The 27,107-nt window shown below is 40.8% G+C and overlaps 1 protein-coding gene across 1 annotated transcript in view; it reads right to left on the minus strand.

The window, feature by feature from the left end:
* Window positions 1–27,107, minus strand: part of nrxn3b (neurexin 3b) — a 253,183-nt gene that overhangs the window by 29,325 nt on the left and 196,751 nt on the right. Inside the window, exons 20-22 of the mRNA XM_026319115.1 lie at window positions 13,128–13,296; window positions 4,412–4,501; window positions 2,381–2,691 (exon numbers count right to left, since the gene is read on the minus strand). Of these exons, the coding sequence (XP_026174900.1) occupies window positions 2,381–2,691; window positions 4,412–4,501; window positions 13,128–13,296 (570 nt within the window). The remainder of the gene's footprint in view (window positions 1–2,380; window positions 2,692–4,411; window positions 4,502–13,127; window positions 13,297–27,107) is intronic.

Consider the following 27,107-nt stretch of genomic DNA (forward strand, 5'->3'; position numbering starts at 1 on the left):
GTGATGCCCTGGCAGTGACACAGTGACACAGAGCAAGAGAGAGTTAAAAAAAAACAAACAAAAAACGTAACGTAACGTGTCTCTTGTGTTAGTACATCCCCATGGAGCTGTCATTAATTAAGCGTGAGATTAAGCGTCTCTCATTCTGTTGATCCTGAGATTTCAAGGGATTCACCACTTCTCACTTCCAAAACAGAAACTGCTGGTGTTGGTGAAGTGGACCAAAAATAGATGTGCAAGAAGATACCAAAACACACACACATTTTCACCTACATGTGCGCACACACCCTTACTCTTTAAACAGCTGTACATGGTTGAGTCCAGCACTGTGTCAGATGCCTATAGCTCTCTTTCAGCACTGCAGTGCATCACTAATGATAGCTCGACTCTCTCGGCTCTCCTATACAACCCTGAGGGGTGGAGAAATCTGCCAAACTGGTACAGGACCTCTCCTTACCTCTCACACCACGGTATTTGACAGCCAACTGGGGAACTGTAAAATTAAAGGCCTTGGCAAATGAAATTCTGTGACATGGCGGCGTGAATCAAAGCAGACACTGCCATGGGAGCTTGTGGAAGAAGAATGAACAAGGCACCCTCTCAGAAGGAATACAAAACTAAAGTGAAAAGTTAGTGAGGGCACAAAGCTAAATTTTTATTGTTAAGTTACCAAAGTGCACCATCTGGTATCTAACAGCCCCATCCTGGGTATTGACAAAGGAGGCATCGCTTCATCATTTCACCTTGAAAAGGAGAGTGCTTCATATAAAAGCTCTTTCATAGCACGCAGAACTTTATTGACTTCTTTTGATATTAATAGCCTATGACACAAAATGCCATTTTCCCAGCGATGCCATGTTTTTTCTTATCTAGATGTGACCTTGCTGATGGTGCCAGAGACAGTGATGTAATGTATCTTAGCTCAGTCATCATCATCGCAGATTACTGATGCCATATAAACAAAATGGATATGGACTGCTGTACCTTTTGTCTCCAGACCTTCAAACCCCACATATAAAGGCTTGACATCAGGTCTTTCTATGTCAGCTCTGTCCAAATCACAGGGTATTTAGTGGCTTTCTAACAGCTCTGATTCTGGCCTCCCCGCCCCGGCACTGATGGAGACATACAAGTGTCAGCACTGACATGGAGGGCCATCATCACTCCACATCCAGCAATCTGTTGCTGGGGTGAAGAAGCAGATAGCAGTGGTCCCTGTCTGTCCACCAGCCAACCTCTCCCACAACCATGTCTCACCCCTGAGGGAGAGTTATTGCTTTAATATGAACAACAAATGGTTCAATTTGTCGTCTGGGTGTCAAAGGACCGCTCGGCGTGATTACTTTCTTGGCACAGCAGTGACATTCATTGGCTTGGATTCAGGACGTATTGGAGCAAGGCCTCTGTTAGGCTGGATAGGTTGAGTGACAGAGACAAAAAGAGAAACAGAGAAAAATAGAGAAATGTAGAGCAAGAGAGCAGTGGCAAGGCCAGATTTGCACACCTCAATGAGCAGCAGCCCTTCAATCCTCGATAGAATGAGAAATACAGTATCCTGACCTTGACTGATCATGCAGAGACAAAAAGCAGCGCGTCCACAATCCAGCCACAGAAAAAAGTCTCAAAAATACTTAATGAACTTTAGGAACGACGAGTACTTCTGCTATCTCTATACATTTCCCTTTGTCACATTTACAACCTGATCATCAAGAAAACAAAACATTTAACCCACGGAAAGTCAGTAATAGAATAATTTAAATGTCCTGAGGGGAAAAAAATCCAACAGCAAACTACACTACACTGAATGGTACACAACAGATGTAGGATAACTTCAAGATGGAAGGAGTGCTATGACATTTGAGAAATACAATAGTTCCTTTACTTGCAAATATCTGTACTCTAAATATGTTGCAAATATGTATCCTGCAGGTGGTTAGCTTAGTTTATTAGCTTTTTCTTATTATTATTTAGAGGAGCTGGTTGTTTATTTGATTTATTTTGTTATTTTGGACAGATCCGGGCTAGCTGTTTCCTGTTTCTGTGCTAGGATAATCTAACCACCTGCTCCAGCTTCATATTGAACAGTAATATTCTCATTTAACTCTTTATAAGATAAACAGGCCTATGGATTACCGACAATACAGTACAGTTATAGTCTCGTCAAGGTCATCAGCACTTTGAATCCCCAGAGGTCAAATGGAAACATTTCACCTGCAAATGGCCGATGTCCAACTTTAACTGGATCAAAGAAAACCTCAGCCCATCTAGAAGCATACAAAAATGTACACACAAACAAGTGCTCTCACACAAGATATTTTCACTCCTAAACCCTCTCTGAATCATGCACATGCACGTTCTTCCTTCCCATCAGCTGCTGTACCTGAATAGTGGGTGGCGAGCGCTGTTTCCGTGTGGTTGTGGTAGACAGGGTGGTGGTGGTTTCGATAAAGGTGGTAGACATTTCAGGTGGCACTGAAGTGGTTGTGCGTGCCGCACCCCTGCTGGCAGGCACGTCACCCACCAGCCGCACGCTGCCGTTTACCTTGATGTTGGCGTGGCCCTCGGCAGCCATGTTGAGGACTTTGAGGCCGTTGTAGTAGAAGCCAGAGAGCTGACCCTGGTAGGGCCGCTTCCGGTCATTTCCACCGATGGAGATGGTGGCCTGGGTGTTGAAGATTGTCAGCTGCCGGCCTGATGCAGAAGGAAGCAAAGAGTGTTATCATACTTTGATGCGAGGAAACATGAAGGCTGTCATAAAACATTTCAAAAAATCTGACATGCATCACCTTTAAGAAGAACTTTATCATTTCTAGGAACCACAGTAATAGAAAACCTTTATATGTAATTGTTATAACATATTTTGCTTTAATGCTTAATTAATGGATGGATGAAGTAATTTCAGTGGTTGAAACAGGTGATCGAACATGCCTTTACACTGAAAAAAAGTAGTATCAGTTCTCAGCAACTCCACTTTTCTGTTCCTTTTAAAAGACTACTGTTATTGTCAATAGGAAGGCTTTTTCTTTTGATATACAGGAAAAAGCATCACTGCAAGAGTCTACTAATGGGGAAAACAACAGACACTATACAGCTGGAGCAACATTATCATAAGGGAGTGAACACATACAGGTGTGAAAAAAGTATTTGAAAAATGAGCTGGAATATGTTCCACCAGTACTCTTAATACTCTCTGGACAAACAGTGGACTCATGCGGGAAAATGATTAATAAATATGTATACAGGCTTTGGCATATTATGATAAAGTGTGTGCAATACACACAACATTTCATGATGAATTTCATTAGGAGAAGCTTAAATATCATTGTCAAAACACACAGCTCATGCATTAGTTATGAAATAAAAACACAAAACTTTCACAATATAGAACTCATTATTACAAATCTCCATTGTATAATTTACATACACATATTACTGCAAGCTTGTTGTATTTGTAGCATTTGCACAATTATAATACAAAACACATTGGGCATGGAATGACAGGGACAGGACATTCTTATCACAAAAGCAGAAATGAAATAGCATGTGTGGAGTCATGCATGCAGCAGTAATGGGATTTCGCAGACCTGCCTATGTTTTAGCGGTTGTTAAAGGGACTTTATAATCAGGTTACGATATTTATGTGTCATGACCTTTAAATGCATTTTATAAAGATATTATGTTGAATAAGAACATTTAATGCACACAAAAAAATAAATAAAATAATAAAATAAAATAAAAAAAAAAAAGATAAAAAAGAAGGGGAGCAGAATTTTCAATTCCTGCAAATCATTTAAACATGTTTAAATGAGGTGCTGACTTGATCATCGCAGTCAATGAAAAGCACAAATCTATTAAGGAACAGTGTACCACTTTGATGCTTTGCTGTCAAAAAGGCTCCAATTAGCTCTCCATCACCAAACAAGTGAGGATTATATTGTGTGATGTGTAAAACTGCAATCAGATAAATGACAGCACCTGCTTTTTGGAAAGTTTTCAGGCGAATATGCCCACTGATTATTTTGTTCTCAAACACTGCAAAGGATTTGAGCCAAGAGAGCCAATTCTGCTCTCAAAACAATAGGCCTACTGTTGCAGTATAGATAATGCCTTCTCCTCGTCAGGATTAGAGCACTTGACTTAAAGTCAAGTCGTAACTGTTTAGAAAAAAATCTCTTCCCAGTCCCTTTAACTGGACATGATGAGTCTAAACAATTCAGAAAGATGACGATGACAAAAACGGGTAAAAAGAAAATGAAACAAAAGAAACGAAAGTAAACATAATGCCTCGTTATACTTGTTTTTTAAAGGGTTTAAGGGATGGTTATTCATTCTCAGAGGTTGCAAGGGAGCAAGCCGATGAAATGACAGAAAATCAAAAGGAAAACATTCTAGAAATTTGATAAAGATTTACCTTTCTCCTGAAGCCAATCTTCTACTGGCCGGGTATATTTGAACGGGATTTTCTTATTTGCCATTTGATAGCGCTCAATGTCGCTGTTGCCTTTAAAGTTTGAAAGTTTAACAAACAGCTTGAAACAGTTGGCAACAGCAACAGACATCACACATTTTATACAGTGGTTTATAAGGTTTTTTATCTTTGTTTAGAAATATTTATAAAAGCTTTATAGTGATTTTTTTTTTTTTTCAAGTAGCTTTAGTTTCATTTTTTAAAATTCATATTTATATAACACACTCCACACCAATATTTTATAAAATATCCATGGATTAAAGCACATCACATGTCCATAGCAGTCATGGAAAAGTCAAATAGCATAAATGACCTGCAAGTATAGGTAAAATACAGAAAATGCATCACAGTATACATAACACAATAATACTTTCATCTTATTTCAACTGAAGGAGTCATTAAGAGGTAGACATGCCAACTGGAGGTAATTTAGCAGCACTAATTCTCCCACTGGACACCACCTGCTCTTACATTTCGAGGGCCAAGGAATTATCCAGTTTAGTAGCTTATTTGGAGGGAAGTAGCTGTGTAGCCTTCTCCCTGGGTACTCTGGTTTCCTCCCACAGTCCAAAAACATGTATGTCAGGTTGATTGGTGACTCTAAATTGCCCATAGGAGTGAGTGTGAGTGTGTGAGGTTGTTTGTCTCTATGTGGCCCTGTGATGGACTGGTGACCTGTCCAGGGTGGACCCCTGCCTTTCACCCAGAGAGAGCTGGGATAGGCTCCAGCAGATCCCTGGGACCCTGGTTAGGAATGGTATAGGTATAGAAAATGAATGGATGGAGCTTTGCAGCAGGTTCGCAGGGAGAGCAGGGCATTTTTGGAGGGGGAAACAGTAATTTGAAGTGCTGCAGACCTGTTGGGAGGGAAGTCCCACAGTGACACGGATCTGAAGAGGACAATGCATACAAATGAGATCATTACTGACGTGGTGGGAGGTCTCATGGGTAAAAAAGCTCTACAACCCCAGCTGTCACATTGCCCTCTTGTGAGACAATGGTTTATGTGTTCCAGATATATGGAAATTAAAGATAATAGGCTTTTTTCTAGCAAATGTTGTGTGTCTATCTGGTATTATTTCTGACATGATAGGATTTCCGGTTGTGTATGTGCCACCATGGATTATTTTATCAGACAGTCACAGAAGCATTCCCTATGAAAGCCACAGCAAGTCTGTCGACAATGAGAACTGACATGTACAGCTCTGTCTTCAAACACTTCGAGGTGTGACAAAACACAGTGATGTCTGTATCAAATTTTGAATGACACCATGATGTCATTTAATAAGCAGGTAGGAAGGTATTTGGAGAAAAAAAAGGTGCTGGTAAACCATCGTTTATAAGAAAAATGAAAAGGCATGGCTTTAATAATAGTGAGAAAAGGTCTTCTGGTAATGTGTCCAGTTTAGCTGCTAAAATCTCTCACGTGATTGCCATATTGCCGATATCATGCACGTATGCTCACAAGGATCAACCTGACCAAGGGTGTGACTAAGGGGTTTGTGGATTTCATATCACCACTATATATTTCATGCTTTTTTCCCCCTCATGCCAATGCTCAGTAATTTGCTGCACATATAATCTTAAACTGCACATTTAAAATTCTATGTATGGAGTGAACACACCCCATTTTTTTATTTAACCCTTTATTAAGCCACTTATGCTAGTTAGATAAAACAGACCATTGTGTCCTTGTCTCACTTTGTTTCAGTTCTGTCTTTCCATATTTATTTCCACCTTCTATCTTTAGTATTCTGAGAAAAACCAGCCAAGCACTCGGTTTACAGCCAGCTGGGAAGGAGTGTGGTAAGACTGCAAGGGAGCTCAAGGAGCTAAAGGACTGTGTCTGCAGCGTGCCAGCAGGTTAATCAGCCACTAGCAGCACTCCCTCCCCAGTCCTTTGATCTCAAGCAGGTTTCAGGTGGCAGCCAAATACACTCTCCTCTGGACAAGGGCCACAGAGGGAGGCATGATGGTTGCATGTGAAACCGGGGGATAGACAGAATGCTTATAAGTTTAAGGGAGTGGGTTGAGGAATGGGGCAGGAAGGACAAGGGAAGAGGGTTAAGCCGCATATACAAAATAGTGCAGTCTCTCCAACTTCTGTGTTTTGCTGAATGTCCCAGTTAGCATCTTTATTTAGCTTGAGTGTGATCACACCTGAAACTGAGAAAAGGGGTATAAGCTTGCGATGCATTGCTAATGGCAGTCTCAGGTAGAACTCTTACATTGTTCTGGGTGATTAATGAGGTGACAGTCCCCCTGTAATGAATACACCACAAGCTAATTGTCCAACTAATGAGAAAAATCTCTCTAGTTTGTCAATTTGATATTCAATTTCTAAAGGTGACTTCAGAATAGATGACCTTGCCAATAAAAGCTCTATTGTTTATTATAAAATCAGTCTTCCTTCAAGGGTTTTTTCCCCCAAAGCAGAGTGGATAGATATGCTGTCAAAGACATCTCATCAACCTAGTTTACTGGAGGAAAAAGGAAAAGTGCAATTTAGCACCATTATGGGTTTGATGTTCTGTCACCATCACACTGGAACCAAAATAAATATTAATCACTCATTGTGTTTACTACTTACACAACAAGTAATTACAAAACAAGCAACATGGAAGTTTTGTATGTAAAAACATTTACTGTAGTTAGTTTTTGATGAAATATACCTTTAGTATGGGATGTAATGGTAATGGCATTAACAAACAACAACAAATCTAATGGTTTTGTTGTAAATATTAAGCATGGACAGCCTAATATTCTCTTTTCTTAATTTAAGTCAGTGGAGACCAGTGATGTCATGTAGCTTTGTGCTCCAATCAGAATTCACTCACAGGTATTTCGACATCTACAATTATTTTATTTTGCAATAAAAATTAAAAATATATTCTGACACATACTTCAGTTTCTTGACGATGAAGAATGTGTTTCACAAAGAAAAAGCAATTTTTAACAAATTGCGCAACTAATTTGATTTTTTGTTTATATACTGCACATTTTACATAGTTTTAGCCATGATGCATAACTTCACTATTTTTTCCTTCCAGGCGAAACATTGTCTAAATGTTTCGCCTGTTATGGCAGCTATTGAGTCAACACAAACACTGGCACGTTGACAGTCATCTGCTGGTTGGTCACTTTGTTCTGTTCAGTTTGATTGCCAGACTAATCTCACTGGGGTTCCATCAGAGAGCCAGTGCTGAGAGTGCATCAAAACTGTGAAAATGGCTACCGTGACAGGCTCCTGGCATTCTCTCTATTTGGGGATGATAAGAACATTTGATATACTGAGGCCCTGTCCAAAAATCATTATTCCACACAGCTTAACTCCATAGCTAGCCATTGCAGCTCCTGGTTATCAATATCCTGCACCACCCACCTCCTTTTCAATCGACATGTGAATTTCATCTCTGTCTCTGCTCCTCTCTTTCTCTGGCTCCATCCACCCAAGTTTCCATTTATTCTCTGGTTCTCTTCAGTCCACTATCCATCCACTGCACTGATCTATCCTCTCCTCCTTCAGCTGCTCCCTGCTATTCTCTTTCTCTCTGTCTCTATCTAGCGCAATCATCCCTCCTTGCTCTTCTCGGCTGAATCAGGCGTCTTCAACTACAGCCACTACTCTGGTATCATTTATCTACTTTTCAGTTATTCTCCATTCCCTTTCTCTTCTTCTCTACTCATCCATCTGTCTATATGTCAACTCTTTCTCCATTTTGTCAACTTATTCCTGTCATCTACTCCATTAAATGCTTCTGTATTCCCTCAGTGGCTGCATTTCTTTTCTATTCATGCATGTCCCTCTGTTTCTCCTGCATGCTTTCCCTCTGCCCCCGTTCCATTCTCTCTCATACATCAGACAAAGCCACAGAGTAAATTCATCATTTATCAGGTCAGTCTAAAATTATGGTGTTGGAAAGATGAATTAAACTGGTGGCTTTTACACTTAGCCTGGCCTGAGTTCTGAGAGCGATACAGATTGTGTCTCAGATAGGGTTAATCATGTTTGGCCCTGGGGGCGCATGGGGATTTATCTCACTCCTAAGGAATTGTTTTGTCTGTATTTCAAGGCAAAATTGGCAGATATTTTTAAATGTTGCTACTCAGTGGGCCTGTTTCAGGTTGTGGGAGTCATAACATTGTGTGCAACAGCGCGTGGACGAAGGTCTTTGTGTGTTTGAGTTCATGTGCATGTTTGAAAATGAACCCAAGGCTATTGTCGTTATGACCAACTCTCCTTTACCCACCACAAATGATGCTACGCACACACGGACATGCTTTCCCCAAGGCCCAGGCAGAGTAGTTAGGCCAATGGTCATTGATGCGAGACAACGCCTCAATCTTTAGCTGCAGCTCTGGCAAAGTGTGACGCACAATTTCTGCCTGACTCGGTCTAGTAATTCTTTGATTCAAAGATTCAAACTCATGCACAAAAATCATGTAATCCAAAATCAAAGAGTACAGGGATTCAGAGTGTTATATAAGGAAATAGGAACCCTCTCACTAAACAAAGACAGGCCCCTGCAGTAACGTGGGTTGTCACAAAAGGACAGGAAGCATGGATGAAAAAAGAATTAGGGGACAAAAAAAGAATAAAGATCTTAGAGGGCACTGCGAGAATAGGAGAATAATTAGAGTAAGGGAGAGACAAAGCTGTCAACACACATACACTCAATGCCTACGCACAAACACACACTAAATAAACACGAGTAAGCTGCAGAAGCATGATGGAAACACTACCATATGGGATCAGCATGGGTATATTGTATAGATGAATGGGTTCTCAGCTAAACCTGCTTTATGAAAACCACTCTGGGTAAACTGTGTGTCAACTAAATATTAGCTTACGAAAAGAAGACTCCTTAGTAGATGTTTTGTTTGCTTAGCGGGCATGATATCCTAGGTCTTAGTATCTTAATCACATGTCATCCCTTGTATCTCCCTAGTGCTTCTTGCCAATAAGGGCAAAGTAGAAAAGTTCAAGATTATGGTTCATTTGTAGTTCTGCACATCATTTTTATAATTCATGATAACACTGAAGAAACTGCTGTGATCTGGGAAAATGGCAACATTGCTTCAACAAGGTTCAACAAGGCAACAACAAGTGGATGATTAGACAAGAGAGACATGGGCCAAGACTGGCATCAGCTTACAGCATTTGTTCATTTATGTAATAAATAAATCTTTCAACAAAGCCAACAGCACAACCTTTAGTTTTATCTTTTTTTTTAAACTGTTAAAAACTGAAACTGTTAAAACTTCAGCAGCACTGCAGACTACAGGGTGAATAATAAACATAAGGATAGTATAATACCTCTGTGACAGTGATTCAATCTGATCACTGTTGTCTTTGGAAAGGTAGAAGGTATGTTTGAGCTGCTGATTGGACTGCATTAGATCTTAGAGACAAACCTATTAATGTGGTCATTGTTTGTAGATAATTCAGGCATAAAATCTAAAATGATGAAAGATGATGAATAGTCTCAAATAGCCAAATAGCCAACAGGCGTATCTGTGCTCAGGATAACAGGAGCGTCTTATTTGGTTGGCTCAGTATTTTGGTATTTTAATGTTACAATTTTGGTGATGCAAACTTTAAAAGCCCAGTGCTGAAATCTTCTGTCCAACTATCACCTGAAACAACATTTGTATATGATGTGCAGATTCCTCTGCACCTAGAAATGCCTGCTGGCAAAAATATCTATTCCTTTGACTTGGAATCTACCACTCCACCATGCTTTGCACAGTGGCTGAGGGTGGTTGTATCAATTCAAAGATAGTGTCTGCACAACCCCCAACACAGAATAGTTTTGAAAGAAACTGGGAACTTTCTTGGCTCAATGCATTACTGAATAATAATGATAGTCATATATACTTGTGATTTTCAACATAACCTACATGTCCTGGTCACTTGCCCTTTTGCCGAAAGTCATAATATCTTAAAATGACCCCACGGTCTGGCAGTAATTACATATTAGCTAGATTATCAGAACTACATCATTTTAAATTAGGACTGAAAGTTAGATAGCTGAAATAAATTCTTTATTCTTCAGTTGAGTTCATTCTGAGTTCATTCATTGAACACAACTGAAGATACTACCAATTTGTGGTGCTATTGCTGTTGTACATTCCCAGATGCTTGGACATGTGTGTACACTGGGTGTTCTTAAGCACAGTACTGAGGGAACAGCCCAGTACACAATCTCTGTGGTTTTGCAGATAAAATGCAGCACGTTAAAGTGTAAAAATACATGACTCATTATGCCACCTGTGTAACACCTGTGTAGACAGCTGGACTGATTAAAATAAGAGAGTATCAGTTGTGCCAGATGTTTGTGAGATGGACAACTGAAGAATCCTGTTGAAACATCTCCTGGTGGATATGACATTAGGGACAATAAAAATAAGGCCTGAGTTGTAATAAAATGAAATCACAATAAAGTAAGAAGTCATTTATGAACAACCAATAAAAAGAGAATGCCTGTAAATCTGCCCAAAATTGCTTTATTAATAGTTAAATGCAAGTCATGATGTAAAAACCTCCTGCTGCCAATTAAAGCAGATCCAGTATAAATACCGGTGTTCTTTGGTGGGCCAGTGTTGCAAGTGGTGCTGCTGAGATGTCCAATTTACACATCCTACGCTATTTTGCAAACAGCTTTCCCTGACAAGCAATCCACCAACAACTTTGTCCTAACCTATTCCCTCACCAGGAGGAGAGGGCATGCCAAGATCCGGTAACTGTTTATTGAACGACCTGGGAGCCTTGAGGCAGATGCTGCCTTCACGTTAAGCATTAGGAGTGTGAGAAAGCAGTCGATGAATCTGCACCCTAACATGTAATTACTCATGAGATGACAATGCCTTTACAAGGGAGGCAGGGTGAAAAAAAATCAATCATTGTTGAATTACTATCACTGAGTGTCCTGCAAATTACCTGTGCAGAAGAGAAAAGAAATTACCACGCGTTCGATCCACCGACCTCCATTCCAAGACAATGGCAGGTGGACAGAAAAGGGAGCAGCCCCCACTGGGATCATTTGAAGGAATCTAAAGTTACAAATCAACACTTATCTCTTTGAGATGCACACAGTGATTGTTTACAAGATATTTCGGATGCTGGCTTTGAATCATAGATATTGACAGACATTGATAGAAGGTTGAGAAAACAACAATTGAACAGTGATGCAGAAGGCGCGTTGGAATAATTACAGGTCATTAAAGCTGGAGAATCTTGAAAATCTTGCGCAGTACAGGTTCAAGATCCAAGGACGGAAGGAAGATGCCAAGTGTTTGAGCACGAGTGTGAAGGAGACACTCACATGCCTATGTGAGCCACAGGTTATGGAGTTTCTCAGTATTTTTCAGCATTACTGTGGCTAAAATGCAGTTATGAAACCCGTCTAACTTTATCTGATCAAAGAAAAGCGAAAGACAGCCAGCGGCAAAAGAAAGCCAGAGACAGAAGAGATTAACATCACCTGCAGTGGCAGTGAACCAAACCAAAACAGCGTGCAAAGGTCACGCCAGGAGAGGATGCTGCCCTGTTCTTGGTGAAGGCATGCAACTATGAGCATGCTGTAGGGCTGCTGAGACACAGGCCTGAGAAGTGAAAGGGATCAACTTCTATTTGTTTGCTCCTTACCTTTGGGTAGCATCAGTATTTTTGCACCATTTCAATATTCTCAAGTCTTTGGATTCTTCGATTTCTGTTCATGTTAGCTCCACATCAGGAAATGTAACACTTTATTTATTGGACATTTGTTTCTGTCCAATTATGTCTTGCTGCTAAGCAGAGATCAATGAAGCTTCATATTATCTTTTGTCATCCCAACTTCTCCTTGTATCAACTGCCACTTTGTGCCCATGTTGTATCCCTATGCGTCTGCTCTGTTTGATTACGTGAAATTGAGGAGGGGAAATGGGGAACAAGGAAACAAAGGTGGCCTCTCCGAAGTTGGATAACACAGGGAAACAGATATCAAAGACCAGGAGGGCCGAATCAATTTAATGGACTGTTAAATAGAGGCAGAAGAGGATTTTTTCCTTCCCTTTTTTCTCTTACTTATTCTCTCAGTCTCACCTTACTAGTTTTGCAGCACATCTCTGTACCAAATGAAGGGAGTGCCTGAGCCTCCAAATGGAGCAGGCTCTGTTTGATGACCCTATTTGTATTCTGCTGCTGTGCTGCTTCTGCTGACCTGGGAATGAGAGATACAGGCAGGCAGGAGCTTTATCTGGCCAACAGGCCACCCTTGGTTCTACCTCTATTCTCTCTTTGCTTGCCCAGTGACCAAATGCCTTTTGTTGCCTTTCAATCCTATTCCTGATGAACTGGCCAGATGTTGCCCTGTTAATGCTGCTCGCAAGACAAAAGATTCTAGTTGGTGTACTCATGTCCTGTGGAGTCAGGTGTGTGGGCACTGCAAATGTTGCACATTGCAAATGTTTTTTTTTTTGTGGTATGGTTTACAACAGGATAGTGGTGCATGCCAGCACCATGCCTCAGGAGAACAGGGAAAAGTACTTTGATTTGTATTAGCATTTTTTTTGTGGTGCCCAGCCTTTAATCAAATAGGTGGTGTCCAGTGGTTTTAAAACTATAAATTTACTCTAATCATGCAGAAATCCATCAGAGAAATAACAGAGGCCATACCTGTGGGAAAGTGCTCATTGGCTGGCCAGTTGTCCACCTGCAAAGTAGCATTGCCCCCATTCCTGGTGAATCGGACCAAATGGTATTTGCCATCATTTACTGCTGTTGCCTCCTTCACACTGATGTCTACTGTACCAATGTTGAACGTCACGCCAACTTTGCCTTGCTCCTGGAAAAGACACAAAGAAAACAAACAAAACACATTATTGGTCAGATTCCAGCACTGAAATAGCAATCGCGGACACGACTTCAATGAGTGGAAGTCACATCAAATCCGTCACGACTGTAAAAGCTACACAGATTTGATCATCTAAACTCGCACTATATGAAGGTCCCACCTACATTCTTTGTTGTGCAGTACTGATTTAATTATACAATAAACTAACTGTACAAAGTTCAGTGAAGTGACTCGGATGAATGCCCTCGGCTGGTGCTAATGGTGAACTCAGAGAACCTGAGGACGCTAGCGTGCCACGCTTCATTATACCACTGTAATGTGATGAAAATAGGCTGCCAGCAGAGATAGTAATGATGAGTAATGCTCCCTGAAGCCTGTCACTGCAAAACTGGTAGGACAGATGCCTTTTCTGCAGCGGTCCTTACAAACTGTATGAATACCATATGTTTTGCGTAGCTCCTAATGCTAAACCAGTTATACCAGGTCGATAAATTGTGATGCCTCCCCATCATTTGCTGACTCTTCTCCCCTCGACCCCACTAATTTTCATGAGCTGCCAGCGTGTTTTATTGTGACTGCTTGCGCATTCATGGGCATGTAGGCGTTACAAAGCAAAAGGTTTTAGAGCGGAGGCAGAGCTTGAGTGAGTGGCGATGAGGAAGGGCTGTGTTTTCTGTGTCATTTGTTTTAATCCCCCACAGGGAATCTCTCTGTGTAATTACCTACTTTAGAAGCCCAGAGCAGAGGGACTGTTTCTCATAACAAAACCAAAATTAGGAAGGCTTGCACGGGGGCCAGACACATATTGTTAATTGATCAGCTGAGACAGTGGCCCTGCGTGGTGTTACAATACAGGCCTCGATAATGTCAAGCTGAATTTACCAATGCGTGTCAGCACAAAAGCAGTGCAAGATTTCTACAACTTAAATGACACAATACTTAAACCTGCTGACCTCTATTTAATGTTACAGGCTGTTAATAGTGTAGTAGAACACTTAATAAGGCCACCTTACACTTTACACAGTCCTTCATGCTTTTAGAGGCTAAAACATGCCCCAAGTGGAAGAATATATTAAGCGACTATACTGCTAGACAGCGAACTGCAGTGTTCAAAAGAATTGTGTCATTTTAATGGTGCCAGCAGGCTCTTCGACTTCAGGCTTTGTTCTCCAGCATCACATTTTGCTGACATACTTTACTCTGCTCTATTTATAAAAAGAAAAAAAAAATAAAGAAATAAGTATAAGATCAATAAAGAACAAATATTAAGTTTTAATCAAGTTTGTGCCTACATTTCTACTCCTTACCCAGAACACCTAGAAAACCTTGAAAGAAGCAATCTTCTAAATAATAATCCTGTTTTTGTTTCTTTTCAGTGCAATTGGGCAGTGTTGTCTGGATTTAGGACACAAAGCATGCATTAAAGTACTTGATGCTTTTAAGGAAGTAGAACCTTATCTTTAATATACAATAAAATGACGCCACATGAAACCCTGCGGTGACTGTACACTGCAGTTTCCTTGACAAGTCCTTTTTGAAGACTGTATTCCGAGCCTCACTCTTACTTACAGTTAAAACATCCTTTGTCTATTCATAAAAAAAGATATAGCACTGCATTATAGTGTGCTTGAGACCATAATGCAAGAAACCATGGAGTAGCTCTCCTCTGTAACAATCTCCAGCTCAGCTAATAATGCAAAAAGAATGTCCCCAAATACATGAGAAAGCTATCTCCTAAAAGCCAGGGTAGGACTGAGAGTGGGAGTCAGACAAGCACAATATCTGAATGTGCACTTAACGCCTCTGTCAGCGAGGCTAGAAATGGGCTCTTAATTTAAGTAGCTGTCATTAAAACCTAGAGAAACAGACGGATGCACTGCAATGTGTACAATCGTGCACGCTGCTTATCTGGCAGCAAAACACAAACTCCATGTACTTGGAGAGGCTAAGGTAAGCACATGAGCATGTTGATAATTTAATGTGACAAGATGATGTTCTGTGCGTGTGTTGTACTGTGAAAAATACTACTAATGCATCCTGGCCCTACTGACTAATGACAGGACCTTTCCCTGGTACAAAAAACAACATGTCTGATAGTCTGAGCGCATACAAAGCACAGACAGGCATCATCACTAGTACATCCACTGTGACCTTCAGAGGCTCTGGCAGTCTCAGCTCTCCTGTGTAGTTGCATCAAAGCCACATCAACGACCCACTAATACCTACAAACAAAGACAGATTGTCACCCCCCTGGCCCTAGTACAAACAAACAACAAAACACAACAATTGTACACTTCTGTAACCGTCGCTGAGTGCCTCTAGGCAGCATGCAGAGAGGGAACTGTGTGTGGAAGTGCTTCGCAATGGCGCAACTCTCCCTCTCTCTTTCCTTTTTCCAACTGCATTACTCCTGTTGTCCAGCTACCCTCCGGACAACAACCCACCCCCGCGCTGCAGCAGTGTTTGACTGACAGATCCAATTACGTTTTTTATTGGCCTGTCACTCGCGAGGCGGTAAGGTACTTCATTGTCTCCTGAGCAAAGGGGAAAAATGGCTATTGTTCTCTTAGTGGAAAAGATGATGGCCGCTATTCCAGGCATAAACAAATGATGCGCGGAGAATCACTTCTACACTTACACACACCAAAAAATAAAACACACACACAAAGTGGAAGAGTGTAACCTTGCACTGAAGAATCTTTGTTTCAGTAGCATCACAAACATCAGACGCCCTCACTAGCTCTCTAAACAAACCAGTTATGAAATTACAGTAGGAAAAATGGTAATATGTGCGTGATGTGCTAAAGCACTTTTATAGTTGAACATGCCCCCACACTCTCAATTTAATGTCAATCACAAAAACAGACTGTTTTACTGCTATAGGGATAGAATGGGATTATGCTGGAAGTTTGTTTTTGTGTCATTTTAGTTTACACACACACACAAACACACACTCTATACCCTGTGAGCCGGCCCGGGCTCGGCACGAGGAGCACCAGCCGTCCCACATGACCCGGCACACACTGACATCAGTAATCAGTCCCGCCGCAATCCAATTCAGGGCCGATCAATGCTGCCAACACATGCAGTGACCCGGGCAGAGTGAAAGAGAGAGAATCACTCAAAGCATTGGTGGGTGATCCTGCAGACAGCCATCACAGCCCTTAGCGGACAGCTGCTGTACAAGGGACGAGCCACTCACAATAGGCCCCATCCTCAGCTCGGTGAATGGTCATTCTGCAAATCCACATGCCCCAGACAGATATATACATCTGAAAGGCATCTCATGGAGGTGCACCAGGTTGAACTAGCACATTTTGCTCTGCTGAGGAGAAAAAAGCTGACATAAGAGATATGACAAGACTGAAAAAAATGAATAAATTTATATTTTTTATGTGCCAGGTATGGTCTATGAGAAGATGTGCATTGGAAATGCTTTAAGGTCAAAGAATGTTATTAAAGTGAGAGTTTTTTCCCTCCACAAAAGGTATTACATTGCAATCAAATGTTGATTGAAATCTGGTCTAGGTAGTTGTAGCTGGATGACTCCAATGGATCTATATTAAGTCTCAGTTGGGAAGGAGAAAAATCTGATATCAAGAATGTGGAACTGTCCCAGGTTGGGAGTTTGGGTTACATATCCACCCTTTCATCTGACATCAGTGCTCAAGTTAGCTTTTGCGGTCAGGGGCCATCAAAACTGGATCATGGAAGCAGTGGAAGTAGAATCAATAGAGTGAGAAGCTAGGACAACGTGAGATGCGCTGGATTGATGCACCTGGCCTTCACAGTGCCAAAGCCATTTATCGTCAGTAATTGACAGAGATAACTCATAGATGGTGCAGTGATTTGTAGCTGTCTGTTCCTGTGCACATCAGACTCTAGAGTCAGAAAGTTGCTAAAGGAAAGGATGTTAGAAGCAGCTGGGGGTTTGCATCTGTGTGTGTTCGCCTTTACTGTGAGTCATTATTTCATGAACAGAATCCACTGACAAATCAACAGAGCCTGGCTTATTTGCTCTGGTCTTGAAATTCTGTAACACCATTTTTGGTGAAATGAAAAGCACTTATTACAGAATGTCTCTATTTCAACAATAAATTTGTGTTTTAAACATTTTCAACTTCTTGAGAAATGATGGCCTAGTGGCTGACTGCCACAGACAGGGTGGGAAAGTCAAAAAGTTTTGAAAGATGAACAAGTGCATTGCTGATTTTGGTGTTGAGATGGGATTTGTTGACCGTAACATAATATATATAACACCAGCATTAACCTTTAATTTGTGGTGCTCATGGTGCTGAATAAGTACATTCAAAAACAGCAATGGACAGCAATATGTCTTACTAAAAACCTAAAAACAATACCCCTACTGCTCTAGATAACCCACAGAACACACTGTCAGGAGGTTTCATATGGCCTATTACTTTGATAGAAAGTCATTTCTTTGAAAACCGGGCACACAGAGTTCTCTGAATTTCACAGAATAACAAGGCCGATGATTCTGAAAAGAAAAGTTGCAACTTTAAAATCTAATTTTTCAACATTGTAACTGCCACAAAACCCATTCTCCATTTTACTGGCATGGCAGCAGAAGCCTCAGAGACAGATATCTCAAATCCTGGAAAAATAAATCATGGATAAATGGCACTTCTTAGTGCCAACATTTGTTTTTGGAAAATCAATGGAATGGATGTCCAATTAAGCTAGTGTAACTCAGGTCAGTTATTGGTTTTGGGCTGGTCATGAAAAGAACACAAAGTCTTGAAGAAGAAAGAACAGTGGGAAATATATATTACATCATGAATAAAACACAGTTTGATATACATACAGCTGCTCATAGCAATGCTTCAGCAGTTAGTGCTTCTGACAGAGAAGAACCACAAAAAGCCACTTATTTTGGGAAGATGTAGTGTACTGTACTCTACACTGGGACTGAATAAAAGGCTGCAAACACAGTTTTGCTTCTACCTTCTCATATTAAAAGCAGGCTGAAGATTTTATACTGTGACATTCTTAATGCACTATTCAACTAAACCTTCCTGGGAAATCTAAAATTTCATTAATCATTAACTGGCTCAAATGTTCATTCAGATATTCATAATCAGCTGCAGAGCTGTTGTGAGAGGTGATGTGGGAAGATACAAGGCTCAGAGGCCTGAAATATTGATCACACCTAAAAGAACCCAGGGGTCTAACTCAGGCTATATTTCACACCTGAGAGAGCCAGGAACAGCTTCATCAAATGGACAAGAACAAAATGGCTTCCACCTCGATTTACATTGTGCAACCGTAGGTAATTGCTGGGGTAGGACCAGTGAGTCCATTAGCTAGCTGGTTAATGCCCAGGAGTGCCAGCTAGTATTAGCCCAAACTGAAGAGGAAGAGTCACTGCATTTTTAATATAGACATAAGCAACAGTGTTGCCGGGCAAGGTAATGGCTTTGACTTCTGCGCTCAGGCTCAATGTCAAACTCTGAGCCTCGCTCTTTGATCCTCTGCTGCAGAATATGAATTGCGCAGGGTCAGCCTTATCAATTATTTACACCCACTCTTACTCTATTTCCTGTTTGTTCGCTCTTGTGGCTGTAACTTGCCCTGACACTAATGGCGGGCGACCTGGTGAAAACATTTATCAATGTTACCGCAGAGTCCTCTCCAGCTCCATACTATCACTTTCAGCCTTTTGGAACTTAGAGAACTGACACGGCACTGATCCTAATCATCAGCACCATAGTTTACTGCATCTGGCTTGGCTGGATTGTTCTGGAAGTCACTCTCCCTGAAGCAGCCTTTGATTGCTGTACCCTGTACCGCTAATGAATCTAAATTTAAGCACTGCAGAACAACATTTAATGCACTTTATCATGCATCAGTCTACCCATACACCATGCCAATATATTGTACTCTTCATTTAATTACTTAACTTAAATATATTTATAATTTCTTATCTTTGAATATTTATACTTCGATTTCTTTTATTTTGAATTCTAATTACTGCTGATTTTATACTAGCCTTTATAGTACTGCTTCAAAAGTATAGCACAGCACCTGTACTTTACAAATAAAACTGACAAAGCTGACATTTGGTAAATTAAATGCTATCATATTTATGATATTTGAGTTGTTTATTTAATAGTTTTTTTATTCTGAAGTTGTAAACTAGGTTTTATTGTTGTTAAACGTAAAACAAACGATGCGAACTTTTGATAAATTCCGATGTTTGTGCTATTCATTCACATTATAGTAAGCTTTGATACAAACAGTACGGCTGATGAAAACATACTACTAAGTAGTACCTGTCTGTTTTTCACTTCCCACATAATTATGGTCCTTCATAAAATATCTAACCACACATTACTTTGTTACAACATGCTATTATAGAAAAAAATGGTATTTACATAAAGCAGATCCATTCAAAGATACAGAGTGTTGTTAATCAGAAAGCTACACAGCTGTGCTACGTTACTGTGATACAGACAACTTAATTACAAGCTTACTGAATCACAGAAGAATTTTGATCTGCCTGATCTGCTGCTACACTACTTCATTTTGCACCGTTACAATGCTGGGGATCCTTGGCCAGCAACAACTATCAGGTCAATGGGCCTCAGTAACCTGCACATTCTCATACACACAAACACGCTCTAAAAGTTGCCATGTCTGTGGTAATACTCAGCTTGGACTGATGTTTTGCAACAGCTGTTAAGAAGATGCTGGGTTTAATTGAATTTACTCCGTGTGGATTCAGATTTGATTCGACTCACTCACTGTAGTTCTGTTCCAGCGTCCATTAAAGAAAATGCAAATTTTGTGTGACCTCACACTGCGCCGTGTTGGGACACTAGGTCCTCGCATGCCAGTGGGCTCATTTAGGAAAAAAAAGAGCCAATGAATGCGGTTTGTGCTGGATGGAATAATATGCTGTGAAAGTCCATTAGGGACTAGGCTAATGAAATTGAAACAGCTTGGTGATCAAATTAGAATCTGTTCGGCAGATATTTAATTTAATGTGCTGCTGAATTCGTGCACTTTCCACTTGGTAGAAACCAGTGCACAATAAATCAATCTGGGACACAATTCATCCTACATTCTCTCCTTCCCTCATTTTTGAAATGAACAACTTTTCAATGTCTGTATTTGCACAAAGCATCTACTACATTTTCTAAAATGAAACAGACTGAAACGCTTAAGTGAAACTAAATGGTAAAAAAAAACATAAAGACATACCGGTGTACCACAAAGAGTCTTTATCTTTGACCTTTGAGTGTGCGTTCCCATAGAGAATACTTTCAGTCACAATCACATGCATCGCTGCAGCTGCTTGGTAAAGAGTCATGGGGTGATATTATTTGAATAGACAATGAAAGATTTCAGCTTGTTTGAAGAGGTGCCCTCTGTATTTTGCACGCTCTCCTTAGCATGTCTGGCATAATATGCAAAGCAAAACCACAGTGGGAGAAAGGGAAGGCAAGAGGGGAAAAGTGCAACTCTAGTTGTATTTATTTCACAAAGGTGCACATCATCCTAATTACGAAAACGGATGGTAATTATGAGAAGAAGAAACCCAAAATTTTAATATGGGGCAGCCATCCTACAGTGACTCTTTCTAATATAACAAGATGGACATACAGTATTTGCTCTCTTCTGTTGTGTTTGTCATCAGTAAACATGTCTTTGAACGTTGAGCAAACCCTGGACCACAATTCATTGAGTGAGAAAAACCTGACAGACAAAGATGCTTAGAAAGAGAGAGAGAGAGAGACGCAGCTTCGCATCCATCTGTTTATACAAACATGCTATTCTGGGCACGCACTTCCAGGCAACAACAGACGGGCTGATGAATGTAAACACACAAATGTGCATGTGAACACACACAAATAGACACAGACGGTTGTTTTTTATTTAACTTCTGTCACAGCCCTTGTTTGTCCACTGTTGTTGCTGCATGATGCATTAAAATTAGAAGTGCTATCACCCACGTGCCCAGGAACAGGTGTTAAATTGCTAATGCTAATGGATGGCATCTACAGTAAACAGGGTTGATGATCCCTTACAGGCTCTGTCAGGTATAGATTGTGGAGGGCAAAGTGAAGGAGAAAGAGGAGAGGTGCTTGTTACCCAATCACAGGAGATGATGAGGCAGAAAAAGGGGTCTCCTCTGTTGTCTGCCTGGGGGGGAAACAGTTGCCAACATGGGTGCCAAAGCTAGTTGGATCACCCTGAAACATGCTGGCAGCAAAGGGGTGGGTGGTCTGTTGCCAAGGGTAACCTGCGTTGGATCAAGACTCAACCCTCCACCTTGCCTGCTGAGGTGTCAGGGATGAAGGCAGAGGGAAAGAAATGAACAGAGTGAGAAAAGACTCACAGGATGAAAGAGAACTTGTGGAAAAAAAATATACTAGTTGAGCGAAGCTATGAGGTGAGGAGGAAAGAACTGCAGAAAAATGATGACTGAGAATAGACAGCATTAGCCAGCCCAGTCTCAACCACACTCCTTTTTCCCTTCTTTCCATTTCTATCTGTCTTTGATAGTCTGGTGAAGAGGAGACTCATTTTATTTTGATTTGAGATTCATTTAGTTTCAAATCTACCAAGTCTCTCTGTGATAATATCAATTCGCGGGTCGCTCCCTCCCACTAAGCACTGAAGACACCAATTGCCGCTGTTTAAATTCGCACCATTTGCAGTGTAATTGCTTCAACTTGGGGAGATTATGATTCAGTGAGAAGATAAAGTGTATCTCCAGTTGCTATAAAAACTGTTATAATGAAGATATATTAGTGGACCTTGTAAAATTTGTACAAAACAATACCTGTACAACCAGCACAGTGAACCGAACAGCTCATGTTTACATCACATTACATCGTTATTTGCAGGAAAGGACATTTGCTCAATTGCTGAACTTAAGTGTTAAGGCACTTCCCGTTCCTGTATGATATCTTACACTTTTCAAGGGTAAATATTGTATTTTTTTAATCCACTACAATTATTTGACAACTAGCTCCAGATTAAGATTTTGAAAAGAAACACAGAAAATGCTTAAAAATACAATGAGTTAAACCTTACACCAGTTGTCACTTTTTTTTTGTCTATTTTGGTCCCCCTGTCACCACCTAATGTCCCTCTAATTAATTATATCCCAAACCCCCAGCTTTATATTGTGACCCTTTGGAGTTGGAGCAGGACCAGTTTGAACTGGACTAAAGCAACAACCCATATTTAAAGCTTATAGTCATTTCATAATTTTAGTAAATATTGATGGTTGCTTCTTTATTTTTACAATAGCATACTTACTTATAATGGTAATTACTAATGTTTAGTTAAGTAAGGGCTCTAAATAGTTCTTGCACCACTGTCTTTTAATGACTGTTGGCATGCAGGTCTCTTCCTATATACTGCACTGTAACCTTGGGCGAGCTAATCTACTGTATGAATGAATACCTGAATGGACATAATATAGCCATGGAGTCAAAACTCTCCTGTGGCGATTTCTCAGAAGCCACACTGGGAGACATATGCCATCTCTGTGTGCATCTCTGTCATATCAGCTTGATATGGTCAACAGTCCAAGTCTCACTTCGCATTTCATGACTACATTCGGTGTATTTAAGCTGTGTTAAATCAGCCAGAACAGCTCCATGCTCCCGTGAACGCATCACAAAGATGATGAGCTCTGATGATTGATTAAAGATGTTTTGGAAGCATTTGTTTGACCAATTGTTAGGCTTTTTCTTCATGAACTACCACTGTATTTAAGTTCTCAGGTAGAGATGACTATAGGATTGTTTTCAGCAAAAAGTAAAATTCTGGAGTTGGAGGTTACATCAGGTTTTTTTGACATAAGTCAAGCTATCAGGCCCCCTGCTGCTATGCACTGTGGGCTATCTCCGCAGCTGTCTAAATGTGTCACTACCGTTTAAAGCTACTTTCATGTATGTTTTTAGTCTGAAAGCTGATAGGGACAGAAGGCACAGGGGAGAAAGAAAGGAAGAAGGAACGAACAACTAACTAACTAAAAGTAGCCATATTCACGAAGAGAAAATATGGAAACAGAGAAAAACGAGCACTGAAATGGAGACATGAATAGCCAGCACCTAAAATGGCTGAATAAACAGGAGGAAAATCTAGGTCGGTCTGACTCTACCCCTTGAACGTTCAGGCAAGTGTCCTAATTCTTGAATGCTTTGGACACTTTCAGGCCGAGCTGTCATCAAACTGAGCCTTCCCTATTCTTCTGGATATGTTCAAGCTGTAAGGCCTGTTTGAGAAAGACGAGGGAAGTATTTATGAATTACAAAATAACAGTAAATTTGTATTCATGATCATCCTTCCTGCGCGCTTGTCATTCCTTGTCAATTATTCTTCCTAATTATTTTTTCCTTGCCATTTCAGAAAGGCATTATTTTTCATGAAATTAATTGGCCCAATAGTAATAAGGCACCAATCATTTTTAAAGGTAATTTTCTTTTCCATAATATGAAACTGCTAAGAGATAAGAGCATATCAAAGGCTCAGCAGATAGTACTCATTGCTGCTCTCCGCTCTCCACAATTAAGAGGGCTGCCTGCAGAGAGGAAGCATGAAATCTAGGTGATTGGAATGCAAGGAGATGCCGATGTAATTCTGAGAAATGCTATTAACTTTAAATAGGGGCTTCAAATGATGGTTTATGCCAATACCTTCTTATATGCCAGGACCTGTGCATGCTGATCTACATATGTCACTGATTGTAAGTATGTAATGCATGATCAATAAAATTGATTTCTTAGTCTTGCTTTTTTAGGATTTTAATTGCAGGGGCGGGAAGACTGTGTTGGTTGCTGATAAATGCATCAGTGGCATGTGTGCAAACATGAGTTATGTGATGCCAAATCCTGTGTGCACTTGCATGCATTTCCTCCCCAAATGTCAGAGAGAGACATATAGATATAGATAGGTGTGTTGGCACATATATATCTTTATCTTTTTCTATTCGAGGATAACTACATAGAGGATCACAGAGGGCAGGGAATAGCGAGCCAGAGAGGTGACAAATATATTGTCTATCTTGTGAGACAGTGGGAGGTTGTTTTTAAATGTCACACTGACTCTCAGTCTGTCCCAAGTCGAGCTGTTTCTCTGCTCCTGAACAGGACTGCAGAAGACTCATTGCTGTGTCACATGCATGCAGAGGGGCACACACACACACAGACACACACACGCACACACACACACACACACAGACACACACACGCACACACACACACACACACACACACACACACACACACACACACACACACACGCACACACACACACACACACACACCGGAGAGCCTGCACAAGGCTCTGCCACCTTGACTGCTCAAAAGTATCCAGAAGCACTGACTTCATACTGAAGGCTGTCTTCTCTGGAAGACAACCAGAGACATATACCCTGGGATGTCAGTTTTGATGTGTGAGAGAGGGTAAATTTAAGTGAAAGGGTTTGAGTTGTGTGCCTTTACAATTTGACCAGTATTTGCTTTTTTAACTCTAAGACTAAAGAGTGGGGCAGCCTGACCAAAACACATAACTGTGGAGGCTTTCAAAGGCAATTTTCCCTTCACTAATGTCAAGCAAGCATGCTGTACTCCAAAGGAATGAGCGGGGATAGAAAGCTTGTTTATGCATGGACTCCAGTGTGCATAATCTCCATCAAAAGCCAAAAAACAAACGGGTGACGAGCTGTTCAGATGGCTAAACAATCTTCAACAGAGTGAAAGAAGGAGAGACTGAAAAAAGAATGAAAACAACCCCTCCTGCTGCTTCCTTCCCCATCTGTTTTTACCACAGCAGAGCAAACGTTACTGTACTTAATTTTTTCTTTTCACCTTCCAGCTTCCCTGCCCCACTAACCAAAACACCCAGTCGGGCCAGTTTCTTCTTTCATTAAAGATGTATGGAAACTAGGTGCTGTCCCCTTCCTTCTGCCAGATGCTGTGGAAACTCTGGCCAGGCCGGGCACAGTGGGTGTTTGTCATTTTGGGCTCACTGTTGGGTGAGTTTATCTGTCATAGAAGGCGCTGTTACACCGCTGCCCCTGAAGGGAGATTAGACACACTGCACTGACTCTCTCTACCTCCATCTATCTCTGTTTTCCCTCTCTCCATATCACTAGCTCTTGTCTGTTGCTCTCTCTCCCCATCAACATTCTCTCTCTTTAGCTGTCACTGTCTCTGTCCTCTATCTCTTTCTTTCTACCTCCTCCCTTCCCTTCCCTCCTGCTATTTGTCAGTGTGTGCTCCACTGAGCCAGTACTGTGAACGGGTTACAGTAGTCGAGAGGGGAGGTCCACCAGGATCAGCCATGTGAGGCACAGATGGGCCTCCTTGTCCATTCAGCAAGACTGTTGACACAGGTTACGGCATAAAAATGCGCATGATGTATTTCAGTCCCTCATTTCCTCTGGAGTTGACAGCTAAGCTAGCGAAATAATGTCACATAATGCTTTATATTACATCAAAAATACACTGGCTGTCGTCACCGACAACATTGTCCTTAGGTTGCATTCAGTTAGTTGTGGGGGAGATTTCTACAAAACATTTACAAAATTTAATCTGACTTCTTTGCACTTACTGCCAACATCATCCCTCAGCAACAGCTTAGCTCATAGCCATTCAGGAATTTAAAACTTGTCAACTGCAGGCAGTTAGACAATAACTGCACAAATAGCAAAACCCCACAGTATCCATACAGTAAATGTAACCCTGTGGACACAAGAAGCTCAAATAAACTAAAGCCAAAATGAGGTTTAATCTCATCCCTGCCTGGACTGCAGAAGACATTTTTCATATGTGAATTTTATAATTAGAGTGTTTTCTAACTTGTGCCATCCCCCGAGTGGCAGCATTGGCACACAACAGGAGAAGGCCCCTTGGAGGCTTTTCCAAGCAAAAGGCGTATGTAATGAGTCAGTCCCTCTTCGCTCCAAATGACATTAATTGCTGTCCAGGCAGAAGCCTGCTGGAAAATGACCAAGACATGCGTAGGTTAAAGCAATTGAAAACACTGCGTACACTGCACAACACTGTTTCCATATTTTTCTACAGTGTGTGCAGCTGCATCACGTGTTAGCAATGATCATTTATCAAAGAACATGATTTTTATCTGGAAGAGAGAAAATATGATGAATACTGTATTTTTAGGTAGAATGGCCAAGTTAAACTATCAAAGATGTCATGGAACAGATGTCTTTTCTTTTTCTTCTATGGCAAGTCTGGTATGTTTCATCAAGATATGAATGAATTAAAGATAACGCAAAAAAAAAAAAAGAATTATCCATGTACTCTTCAGGATCAAACTAACTTAATCAAAGAGGTCTTGTCAAATTCAGAAGCGGGAGATAGTAGGAGGCTCGGGGGTGGGTAGGGGGCTTAAGACTGCCGAGCTTTAATGTCCATTTATTTACAACTGTCAACTTTGTGTTGACTCACACTGTCATGGCTATAGGCTTAAATCAGCCAGAGGGCAGGACAGAGGGGTCGCCGGACAGGAACAGATTTTACACACACAAACACATTTGCTACTGACTGAGAGTCCTGAGCCTGTTTTTATCATATTACTATATTTGCATCTTCTACATGGAACATTATACATTATAATATTTTTAAAATTATTTTATCTTTACTGACTGTTTTGCTTGAATTTGAATCTGATACATTGGGTTTTTGGCAATGCTCTACTTCATAGGTTGTGTGATTTCTCAAAGGGCACAGAACTGATTTAGTACTCAGTGAAATTGAGACTCAGGAAAGAGACTAAAACAGCAATGGTGAAAGCTGATG

This window comes from Mastacembelus armatus, chromosome 24 (assembly GCF_900324485.2).
Source record: "Mastacembelus armatus chromosome 24, fMasArm1.2, whole genome shotgun sequence".
In the NCBI taxonomy this organism is placed as follows: Eukaryota; Metazoa; Chordata; class Actinopteri; order Synbranchiformes; family Mastacembelidae; genus Mastacembelus; species Mastacembelus armatus.